Raw genomic sequence first — 12,185 nt, forward strand, 5'->3', positions numbered from 1 at the left:
CTTGTCCTGCTGCAGTTATAAAGGTTCCATCTGCTGTGGAAATTTTCTTGTTGCTAGGACATGGGGAATATGTGGAGAAGTATTTGGGTAGATGGGTCATATGGTCAGTGGCTCCAGAATCTAATATCCAGTAATGTGTAAATGGTGTATCTGAAACATTAAGTCCAAAAGGAAATTGAAACATACTTGAATATGTTACGGAGCATGTACCTGTGGGGTTTTCCAATTTATTGAGGATGGATCTTACCCGTTCTATATCTTCATGATTCAGCTGAACAGATTCTTCATTTTGTCCATTAGCAATGTGTGCTTGCCCTTGCGTTCCTTTTTTTGAAGGGCCTCCTTTCGGCCCCCATTCTCGGCTTGGGGGTTTTCCATGTAATTTCCAGCACTTTTCCCTTGTATGGCGCGGCTTGTTACAATGAGTACATCAAACCTCATGTTTTTTCTCTATATTGGCAACCCAACCTTTCCTCTGGTTAGCAACAATGATTCTTCCTCCTTCCGCAGCTTTCAACGGTTTAAGTCTCCATCATTAGTCCTCTCCTGCTTTCTTCACTCCGGATTATGGCTACCACTTCATTAAGCCTTGGGACTTTCTCTTTTCCCAGGATTTGAATTCGGGCCTGGTCATATTCAGGATTTAGGCCAACCAAAAAGTCATAGACTCTATCTTGTTCAATACACTGCTTTCAAATGGTTGAGTCTTCTGAACACTTTGCTTTTATAACTTTATAGTGGTCCAATTCCATCCATAAGGACTTGAGTTGATGGGCATATTCTGTAACTGATCTATTTCCCTGTTTGGCAGCCACGGTTTTCACCTTTACATCATAAATTTGAGCAGCATCCTTGGCCTTAGAATAAGTTTGTTCTACTGCCTCCCAAATTTCTTTTGTTGATTTAAGAAACATACAGGTATCACTGATTTCTGGGACCATTGAATTCCACATCCACGCCATGATCATGGAGTCTTCTTCGTCCCATGATTTGAACAAGGAATCTGTTTCCTTGGGTGCATTACCAGTCAGATGACTGATCTTTCTTTTTCCTTTCAAGATGGTCCTAATGAGTTGAGACCATTTGAGATAATTCTTCCCATTTAGCCGATAAGCAGAATGAATATTCTGCAATACTCCGACAGTCTTGGGTTTGTCCCCATTTCTAGGTTCACGACCTCAGCCATAACCAAGCGCGATCAAGTTAAAGAGGGTTGCGTAAAGGCTGCGACAGGGCTTAAAGGTAGCGCAACGATGAAGGCTGCAACTTAGGGTTATAGTCACAGTCAGAGACCCCCAAGGATCGAATGCTCTGATACCATCTCAATTTTGGAAGAAATAATATTATTTCTTATATCTATTATGAGGTTACTTAACCTCTATATATACATAAGTCTACAGTCTATTTTAGGACAGCTAATTCTAAGGAAGACAAATCCCTGTGATTATGGGATTGATCCTAAATACATAAACCTAATAATGGAAACATACACTATTATAGGAATACAGCACAGCAAATATAAAACTTCCTAAAATACACAAATACAATCACAGTTTTGACATAGACCAACTAAGTTAACTGCCAATACAGCAATTCAATAGAGACATGGGTAGAGAATTCAATAGAGCACTAGAAACTAATTAGGGCTTTTTGGTTCAAATGAGGGGCAGGAAGAGCTTTTAATAGAAGGGGAGGGGGAGAAGGGGGAAGAAATATTAAAATTGTAATAGTGTTTGGTTTATATATAGGGGAGGGGAGGAAAGGAAAAGGAAAGTAGTATATTTTGTATTTGGTAAGGAGGGTAGGGAAAAAAAAATAGAATAATTTTACTATTTGTGTCCCGGTAATGTATGCATAAAGAAAAATAAAGTCATATATAATAAAATTTGAATAACTTATTAATAAAATATTCATTCCAACACCATATTTATTTGTCCATCAAATCATATATAAATATAAATAGTAATGCAAAAACTAAATAATTAAGTTGAGTTACTATTTGTCAATAGGTAGTGTGATGTAGTTTGTTTTATAATAAGTAAATAGTAATTGAAACTAAAATACAAATAAAAATGATTTGGCTTAAAAACAATATAAGTTGGGATAAGCTAAAGAAGAACCAGATGTGGATAAAAAAATGTACAAGGGATTGGTTGGCAGACTCATATACCTTGCTCACACTCGATCAGATATAGCATATTCTATAAGTATGATCAGTCAATTCATGCATGATCCAAGAGAACCTCGCCTTCAGGCTGCTTACTTGAAAAGCAATCTGGATAAAGGAATCTTGTTCAAAATGAATAATATACTTACTCTTGAAGCCTGCACCGCGCTGACTATGTTGGCTCCCTAGTTGATAGAAGATAAACTACAAGGTATTGTACCTTTCTTGGAGGTAACCTAGTGACATAGAGGAGCAAGAACTATGATGTAGTGGCAAGGTCATCTGTAGAATCAGAATTTAGGGCTATTGCTCAAGGATTATGTGAATTACTTTGGTTGGGTATCATTTTGGATAATTTGAGAGTCAAATGGGAAGGTCCCATGAAGCTCTACTGTGACAACACGTCAGCTATTAATATACTCATAATCCTATACAACATGATAGGACAAAGCATATTGAAATTGATAGTTATTTCATCAAAGAAAAACTAGAGAAAGGGTTGGTATGTATGTCCTAAGTTCCATCAGAGAGAGACAATTAGCTTCTAACGAAGGCGATGAACAGTTCGAGTTTCCATGAAATTGTATCCAAGTTGGGAATGGAAGACATGTACTTCTCATCTTGTGCAAGAGTGTCAAAGAGTAGTTGAGCTGTAAATAGCTCTGTAAATATGTCTGCATTATTTTAAAACCCAAATATGTTAGGAGAATCAATTTGTAATTCCTTAATTTGGGGAATTAGTCAATCCCTTAATTGAGAGAAATAGTTTGTTTGTTTCCTTTCTTTCTCATTGTAATATTCTATTTAACACCGTGTATTATCAATTCAAATCAATGTGGAAATACATAATCTTTTTTCTCTCATCTCTAATTTTCCACAAATTCTATTTTGTTTATGTTTGGTTCATTTTCAAAAAGGTAATAGAGGCATATCTTTTAATGTGTTTGGTACATAAAATAGAATTATAGATAAATGATAATAGAAAATAGAATTGTTTGAGAAAAAGAATTGGTCTAAAGAATGAGAATTGAATATACTTTTTGGTACAACACAGAAATTCAACTGAGAAAAATATAACATAGAATCAATTATAATTTAGCTTGTGATAATAGAAAATAGAATTGTTGAGAAAAAGAATTGTTGTATGCACATATAACAATACACAAATTAAAATTTAAAAATATGCTAATCAATAATAATGTTAACAACAACAACAGCAATAACAATAATAATAATAATAATAATAATAATAATAAAGTTCTATCATAAAACTCTACTATTTATATGCAGAACTCTCCCATCACGGTGGATGGTGTGATGATGGCGACGGAGATGGAAAAGAAGAATTGGAGTTAGAATTAAGAAAAAATGTTTTTGACATAGAATGAAAAAGGATTATCTTTTATTGCTTTGTGATTTTGAAATTAATTTGAAATTAGTGTTGATTTGAGTTTTTCTTTAAATAATATTTTAATATAATATTTTATAAGAAGAAATAGTGTATTATACTGAGTATCAATAAATATTTATGTATTATAAAACAAACTACGTCAAACTACCAATTGACATATAATAACTCGCCTTATCTATATATTTTTGTTTTACTATTTATATTCATATAGTTTGATGGACATATAAATATTATTTCGGAATGAATGTTATTAATAAGTTATTCAAATTCTATTACATAATTTTATTTTTCTTTATTTATATATTGTAAAAATATAATAGTAAAATTATTCTATTTTTCTTCTTTTATCCTCTCCAACTAAACATAAAAATACTACTTTTCTTTTCTCTCATCTCCTCCCCTCCATTACAACCAACCACATTAGAATAATTTTAATATTTCCTCCCACTCCCTCCCCTCCCCTCCCTTGTATATGAACCAAACACTTATAATAATTTTAATATTTTCTCCCACTCCCTTCCCTCCCCTCATTCGAACCAAACAGACCCTAGGTGAATGAGACTAGCGAGAGAAATGTGCCTAGAGTAGCTGAGTAAGGAACATAGAAGAACTAAGGTTATAGCCAAACTCCAAGATCCCAAAACCTCTAGCTCCACATTTTGCAAGGAAGTCGGCTTCATGTTCCGAGTGAGAGATGCCGTGAAAAGTAATTATAGAACATCTAGAGATCTTTAGGCAGATCTTATTGATGTTCATATTAAGCTTCCAGAGTTTTTCAGAAACAGTTGATTCAAAAAGGTGTTTTATGCAATTTATTTTAAACAGTGGAATTGATATAGAAAGTAGGATTTCTTAGGTTTTTCATTCCAGTTTTTTACCATGAATATATAAATAATGTATATATAAATATATATATATTTTTTAACAAAACAACCACATCAAACATTATTTAAACACACCACATTAGGTACCTAACCATATGGTCTCAACATGTCATGTTAAAGGCATGTTGACAGTCACCCTTACAACAATTCTCAAATTTTGGATGGATAGAAGACAAGCATAAAGATTAGCAAACATAATGTGAAACGTACTTGAAAGTCCAGTTCAGCAAACAAAAATTAGATATTGGTGATAAGGCTGCCTACTATTTACCTTCTATGCAGTCAAATTCTTTGATAAGCCTAGCTGTTGGTCTATCCAAATCCTCTCGGTCCGGAACAGTAAAAACATATACACCATTCAAATCCTGTAAGTTCTTCTTTTCCCTCTAGAAAACAAGTACATAATTAAATAAATTAGATTAAGGGACAATAAATACCTTAGATTTGTTGATTTATAGATAAATAATTTCACAAGTATCAATCAAATTAGGTCAAACTGGGTAAACAGACTAATTCATTACCAAAAAACATCATATTAAGGGAGAAATATATTAACAAGGTGTAGGCCTTAAGCAAAGAATCCTACCAAAAAAACAAAAAATAAATACAATAACTGAAACTTTATATTACTTAGTAAAGTAAACTATGGGTGTGTTTGTTTGGGGGATTTTCCCCAAACCTTACTATTCATTCAATTTTTTCCCCCAAAAAAATATCAAATCAAATAAATATTTTTTATTTTTTATATTATACTAAAAATCAATTTTACATCCAAAACATCACATCAACCCCTATTTATATCACATCATACAACTATTCACATTCAAAATTTTTACTATTCAAATCCTAATCCAAAATCCAAACCCCCAACCAAACACACCCTATATCTATTGAATCAACTACTATTCATAATAGACTTTGAAGAATATCGTTTTATTTTTTTATTATTTTCGTCAAAAGGAAGAATAATTTTACAATATACAAAACCCTAATATATTAAAACTATACAAAATACTTAAACTGCCCTCATACTATTATAAATACAAAAATACCCCTATACATAATATATCTAACACTCCCCCTCAAACTAGAGAATACAAGTCGTATGATCCAAGTTTGTCACATAAAAATTTAATTCGAGGACCTCTAAGAGATTTGGTAAGAATGTCTGCAAGTTGCTCATTCGAAGCAACATGGTGAGTGGCGATGCATCCAGATAATACCTTCTCCCGAATAAAATGACAATCAATCTCTATATGTTTAGTCCTCTCATGAAACACATGAAAACACCGGATTAGACGCAATATGCAAGGCAGCTTGATTATCTGAAACTTCCACTATCTTGAGCTCATGAAGAAGTTGTTTTATGCAAATAAGTTTGCATGTCGCTAATGACATAGCTCGATATTCTGCCTCTGCACTTTAGCGAGCAAAAACATTTTGTTTCTTACTTTTCTATGAGATAAGGTTACCTCCCACAAATATGCAATATCCCGAAGTAGAGCATCTATCAACTGGGGATCCTGCCCAATCAGCATCTGAGTAGCCAATTACTTCAGTGTGACCTTGATTGGTGTAAAATTATCCTCTACCAGGAGACCCTTTGATGTACTTCAAGATTCGAATGGCAGCATCTAAGTGACTATCGCATGGAGACTGAAGAAATTGACTCACAACACTTACAGAAAAAGAGATATTAGGTCGAGTAAGTGTGAGATAGTCAAGCTTACAAACCGTTCTACGATATCTTTCTACGTCAGCTTATGGCTCCCCCTATCTCGGAAGAAGCTTCAAATTTGGATCCATGGGAGAGTCTACTGGCTTGCAGTCAGACAAACCACTTTCTTTAAGAATATCCAATGCGTACTTCCGTTGTGAAAGAACAATACTATCACGTGATTGAGCAATCTCAATACAAAGAAAGTACTTTTCAATGCTCCCATATCCTTAGTTTGAAAATGCTTAAATAGATGTTTTAACTGAGTGTCCTCTTCTTGATCATTTTTTATGATAACAATATCATCAACGTACACAAGAAGGTATAAACACTTACCACTTGATGTGTGCTTATAAAAGACAAAATGGTCTAATGCGCTTCGGATCATGTCAAACTCCTGTATAACACTGCTAAATCAACCAAACCAAGCACGCAGATATTGTTTCAATCCATAAAGCAAACGGCGTAGTTTGCAAACAAAAGCAGACTCCCCCTGAGCAACAAATCCAGGTGGTTGCTCCATATAAATTTCCTTCTGAAGTTCGCCATGTAGAAATGCATTTTTAATATCAAGCTGATGAAGAGGCCAGGAATGCATAGCATCCAAAGCAATGAAAAGACGGATCGAAGACACTTTGGCAACAGGTGAGAAGGTTCCAGTATAATCCTTACGAAAGACCTGTGTGAAGCCCTTAGCCACCAAACGGGCCTTAAGACGAGCAACTTGACCATCTGCATCAACCTTAACTGCAAAAACCCAACGACAAGCCGCGGGAGACTTACCTAAAGGCAAAGGTACCAAGTCCCATGTACCATTAGCATGCAAAGCTGCCATTTCATCTACCATTGCTTGTCGCCAACCTGGGTGAGAAAGAGCTTCACGAAGGGATTTAGGAAGGGAGATGGAAAATAAGTTTGACACAAAGGTATAGTATGTGGGAGACAAACGATGAAAACTAAGAAAATTGTAAATGGGATGAGGATTACGAGAAGAACGAGTACCTCGTCGTAGTGGTGCAGGATCCGGTAGGATAGGAGCCTTAGGAGAAGAAGACAATGGCTCGATAAACACTGGAGGAACATGAGCGGTAGAACCATCGGAAAGGAGCACTTGCGAGCGAGGACGACAACTATAAACTTGAAGAGGTGGATGCGAAAAAAGAGAAGAGAAAGGTATAGGTAACACGTGGCTGACAGACGGGATCAAAGATGACGGAAAGAAATAAGGAATGGACTCAAAAAAGGTAACATCAACTGAAAAGTAATACCTACGAATATCAGGAGAGAAACACTTATAACCCTTTTGAACCATAGAATAGCGAAGGAAAACACACTTCAGCGCACGTGGAGCTAACTTATCCCGACCCAATGAGTGATCATGCACAAATGCAGTACACCCAAAGACACGAAAGGGTAAATGATATAAAGGATCTTGAGGGAACAATATCTGGTGGGGAATTTTATTCTAGAGAACAGAGGACGGCATGCGGTTGATAAGATAGCATGCAGTAAGAGCAACATCAGCCCAAAACCGGAAAGGAACATGATGATGCACAAGCAAAGTACGAGCAGTCTCAATTAGGTGGTGATTTTTGCGTTCAGCCAACCCATTTTGCGGAGGAGTATAGGCACAAGAGGACTATGTAAAATACCATGAGATGACATAAACTGAGTCATAGAAGTAGAGAAGTATTGAGTAGCATTATCCGTCCAAAATATTTTAAGGGAAACACCAAACTGATTTTGAATTTCAGCATAAAATGTTTCAAAGACATAAAACAGTTCGGAACAATCTTTCATCAAATAAAGCCAAGTACATCTTGAGAAATCATCAACAAAGGTAACAAAGTACTGAAACCCAAATACAGAAGTAGTTCGACACGGACCCCATATATCATAGTGGACAAAAGCAAAAGGCATATCAACCCTATTATTAACCTGCCGGGGAAACGAAACGCGAGTTTGTTTTCCTAGCTGACACGACTCACAGGACAATAAAGATAAACTAGAAAGACTTGGAACAAGCCGACGCAACTTAGAGAGACTCGGATGACCCAGCCGTTGGTGTAGAAGTTGAGGAGAACTGGCAGTGAAACATGCAATTGGGAGTGAAGGTGGTGGAGGGTGGTCAAGGTGGTACAGTCCATGGAGCTCAAGTCCTTTGTCAATCGTCCTCCCCGTTCTGCGGTCCTTAATACAGAATGAATCAGAGTCAAATACTATTGAGCAGTGCAATGTTTTGGTTAATTGACTAACAGAAACAAGATTAAATGGACAATGAGGAACAAAAAGAACGGAGGATAAGGGAACACATGCAATGGTTGAGCATCACCGACAGCCTTAATAGAAACTCGTGACCCATCAGCTAAAGTAACATCAGGTAATGAGGTAGACTTATGAAATTCGGAAAACAATTTTGGATTACCAGATAGGTGATGAGAAGCGCCAGAATCAAGGACCCATGGTCCAAGAAAGGTACCAGTGTGAGCGACAGAGGCAACGGGTGAATGAGATAACTGCTTTAATGCTTGGTATGCAAGATACTCATCATAGTCTGAACCAGTCAAAGTGACAGAATTACCGATAACTGAGGAGTTTCAACCTGCGCAACAATAGCCCGAGGTGGCCGGCCATGCAATTTAAAACATTTATCACAAGTATGGCCCCACCTGTTGCAATAAGTGCAGCATGGACGAGAGCTCCCACGAGAGCTCCCATGAGGACTAGGATCACCTCACATATGTGAAGAAGGTAAAGCTAGTAGAGCATATTTGTCTCTAGAATCAATAATCGGATGTGCCACAGAGGAGACACGTAATAAGCGAGAATAAACATCATCAAGAGTCGGAACTGTTGAGCTGGAAAGGAGTTGATCACGAACCGGACTCAAATTTGGACCAAAACCAACTAGTGCACACACCATATAGAATGTATCACGCTGAGAAAGCTCCTCCGCAACCGTTTTCCCTGAAGGTAAAACTGAATTGAGTTCAGCTTTGATGGATGAAAGTTTACCGAGATACTCTGGAATTGTCAATCCGGGTTGACGAAGATTGACCAAATTAGATACCACGCTGTAGAAGGCTGAATATCATTGGTATATAAAGTCTTCGCATGTCTCCAGAGATCATAACATTTTGTAAAATTGGACAACTTTAGGCCATAGTTAGAACCCCCAACCAATCGTTATGTAGCAATAGGCGGGGTTGGAGAAAGAACACCCATAAAAGAAGCAGACATGGTTGGGCAATATTTGAATTGAAGAGAAATCTAAGCCACAACTTAATAACAATCCAACCTAGGAGGAGAAGTCAGAACAGCCTTGACAAACAGCAGACCGAAGGAAAGAAGAAAGGATAGCGCAGCGGGCGGCGCGGCGGTCGGCGATAGGCGCGGCGGCGGGCGGGGTAGGGTGGATGACAGGATCATGGTGGCTTTGATACTATGAAGAATATCGCTGTATTTTTTTATTATTTTCGTCAAAAGGAAGAATAATTTTACAATATACAAAACCCTAATATATTAAAACTATACAAAATACCTAAATTGCCATCATACTATTATAAATACCAAAATACCCCTAATACATATATATCTAACAGACTTGGACACCTTGACCACTTTTTAGCATAATAGTACTAAATTCTGACGGTACAAAACCTACAAAAATTTTAAAGTACTAATACAGAAAACGAATAGTAATGAAACCGAAATATTATTATTTCTTAGCCATATGCAAAAGACCATTTGACTCAGAGAGTATTGTGAGAATCTGTATCGGATACCGCTTGTGCCACACTTGAGATTGACCATAACCCTGCACCCCACCCAACCCCCCAAGATCACTCCCTTCTCATGCATCTAATTTCCCCTTCATAACCCTACTCCCAAGAGTGTAATTTTTCATAAATAGAGCAATTTTCTTTTTCCTCAAAAGGATCTTTAATCAGCTGAGCAAAACCTTAAAATACTCTAAAAGGAAATTTCTTAAGGAAACTGTAAGAGACAAGTTACCTAGATGCCAAAGAATCAAATCTAAAAACCACTTCTGTTCAAAAAGCATTAAGCTTACTGTATTAAAGAAGCATATTGCAACTTCATCATAAGATCTATTGATTATTTGAGTCTTCAAGGCACTTGCAATGCTGTGGACAGCAATCTCAAAGTGAGTAGCATCCTTCTGGTTTTCCTGTAAATAATAATGATACAACAAGGATCATCACCTTTTGCTCATTAATTAAGTAAAGAATTTTCTACACACTTTCGTGCACAATCCCATCCTACTTTCATGTGCCACAACAGAGAATGAAATAATCAATAGAATTCATTGTAATTAATGTATTGATAGGGATTTCATGAATCAATGAAAGAGAGACTTAGACACCTTCATATGACAGTTATATCTAAATAGTACTTACTGCACAAGCTTTAGAACGGCGTGGAGTAATCTTCCAATCTCAATTCTCTTCAGTTTTTCTTATCTTCTTCAAAACTAAAGATTTTTAAGCATTTTAATTTTTCTCTGTTCATCAAAAATTTTATCCTGATTTCCGAATAGTCTTTACTTGTTTGCTGACTTTCTTCGTGAATGATGAAATTAGCCAAAAGATTTCTTAATGTAAACTGCTCTGATGTCGTGTACAAAACTTACCGTCATTTTGCTATGCTTGGTAGAGACATAATCTTGTGTATCAAGACTTCCAACTTCCTGTCACGAAAAAGAAATCTCATATCTCCACCAAAGAATACACCATTTCCATTACCCACCACATATTTCCAGGCAGTTCAAAAATAATCACCAAAAAAGTGAACCTTACAAGTTACCAATTCCATTCCTAATTCAAATCTTCTCTCCCTCGTTACATTCATCGGAAAAATTGATCAGCCACTGTTTAAAAGCAAGCAAAACTCACATCCAGCTCAAAGAACAGCACATCACAGTTGATAAAATAAAGAAAATTCAGAACAATCCCATTGACATAAAACGTAGCAAAAATAGCAGCACACGGCAACATCCATTGAAGATTTTCCCAAAATACAAAAAAAGGAAAAGAGCACTTCAGCAAAGCAACGAAATTAAGTAAAATAAGAAACAGGAAGGAAAAAGAAGCAACCGAAGAGCAAGTGGCAGAGAACATTCTGGGGGAAGCATCCACCAAATAGACCACCATCTCCTTGGTGGCATCTCGCTCCTGCAGATTTCTCACAGTTAATTAATTCCCACAGCATAAGGAATAGAGGGGGGGTGGGGTTTGGTGAAAGAGTGAAGTCGTCCCCTTCATCACTAACCGGGTATGGCCCATTCTCGGGGTCTTCGTCGCCGTCGCCGAAGATTTCGTCGGGATCAACTTCAGAATCAGACCAGTCCATGGCGCTTCAAATTTTGAAAAGAACTGAACAAGCCCTTGTTGCAGCTGATCGCGGTGGACTTGTACGGAGTCTCGAACAAAACTGGTGTTTTTGCTCCAAAATTTTTACATGAGTTTTTACCACATAAAAAATTAAAAATAAAAGAAAAAGAAAAAAACATTATACTCCGCTAGTGAAAAAATAAAATTATTTTAATTATTTCTACTTTATTTTTACAATATTTTAATATAATACTAATATTTAAAAAAAAAAAAAACAAATTGATACTTACTTCTGAGACGAAAGGAATATAAGATACTATGGGTGTGTTTATTTTATATTTTGATTTGAAGACCAATTTTGATACTAGGTATAAAGAATTCTGTATGTAAGATAAAAATAATAAATGTGTATAATATATTAATATTTTTGAAAAAATGTGTTAAAAATTGTTTTTGAAAATAAACAAACCCTATTTCACTTCTCTCCGCAACAATTAAGTTGAATAAATGACATGATATTTAAGATAGTAAAAATTTTAGTCATGTAATTATAATGAATTATCTTATTATTTTATTACTTCTTTCGTTCTATATAAATGTTCATATTTTTTATTTTCTTTCGTGCTTGCACGTAGTTTTTTTTTATTTTTTTTAA

At 35.9% G+C, this 12,185-nt stretch overlaps 2 protein-coding genes across 3 annotated transcripts in view; both read right to left on the reverse strand.

Annotated features, from left to right (window-relative positions):
* The window catches only part of LOC127264350 (ATP-dependent DNA helicase 2 subunit KU70), a 33,003-nt gene extending 21,389 nt beyond the window's left edge, over positions 1-11,614 (reverse strand). Inside the window, exons 1-5 of the mRNA XM_051293831.1 lie at positions 11,469-11,614; positions 11,294-11,371; positions 10,831-10,887; positions 10,252-10,368; positions 4,734-4,848 (exon numbers count right to left, since the gene is read on the reverse strand). Of these exons, the coding sequence (XP_051149788.1) occupies positions 4,734-4,848; positions 10,252-10,368; positions 10,831-10,887; positions 11,294-11,371; positions 11,469-11,549 (448 nt within the window). The 5' untranslated portion in view covers positions 11,550-11,614. The remainder of the gene's footprint in view (positions 1-4,733; positions 4,849-10,251; positions 10,369-10,830; positions 10,888-11,293; positions 11,372-11,468) is intronic.
* On the reverse strand, positions 7,969-10,087 carry LOC127264351 (uncharacterized). Of its 2 annotated transcripts, XM_051293832.1 has the most exons (3): positions 8,849-10,087; positions 8,605-8,733; positions 7,969-8,361 (listed from the first exon to the last, which is right to left on the reverse strand). In XM_051293832.1, exons 1-3 carry the CDS (start codon positions 8,895-8,897, stop codon positions 8,150-8,152), a joined length of 390 nt encoding a protein of 129 aa, XP_051149789.1. In that variant the 5' UTR covers positions 8,898-10,087; the 3' UTR covers positions 7,969-8,149. The 2 variants fall into 2 exon arrangements, 1 of the variants encoding a protein (XP_051149789.1); XR_007841663.1 differs by having other exon boundaries at positions 7,969-8,369; positions 8,605-10,087.
* Positions 11,615-12,185: the final 571 nt, after the last annotated feature.

The sequence above is a fragment of the Andrographis paniculata genome, unplaced genomic scaffold, assembly GCF_009805555.1.
Source record: "Andrographis paniculata isolate CXL003 unplaced genomic scaffold, ASM980555v1 Contig70END, whole genome shotgun sequence".
NCBI classification, from domain to species: domain Eukaryota; kingdom Viridiplantae; phylum Streptophyta; class Magnoliopsida; order Lamiales; family Acanthaceae; genus Andrographis; species Andrographis paniculata.

Bases quoted from the DNA above. Each gene is read 5' to 3' on its own strand.
- LOC127264351 (XM_051293832.1), bottom strand. From the start codon at position 8,897: ATGGGAGCTCTCGTGGGAGCTCTCGTCCATGCTGCACTTATTGCAACA. The intron at 8,734-8,848 runs GTGGGGCCATAC...TGACTGGTTCAG, and splicing joins TGCTGCACTTATTGCAACAG to ACTATGATGAGTATCTTGCA. The intron at 8,362-8,604 runs GTAATCCAAAAT...TAAGGACCGCAG, and splicing joins CGCTTCTCATCACCTATCTG to AACGGGGAGGACGATTGACA.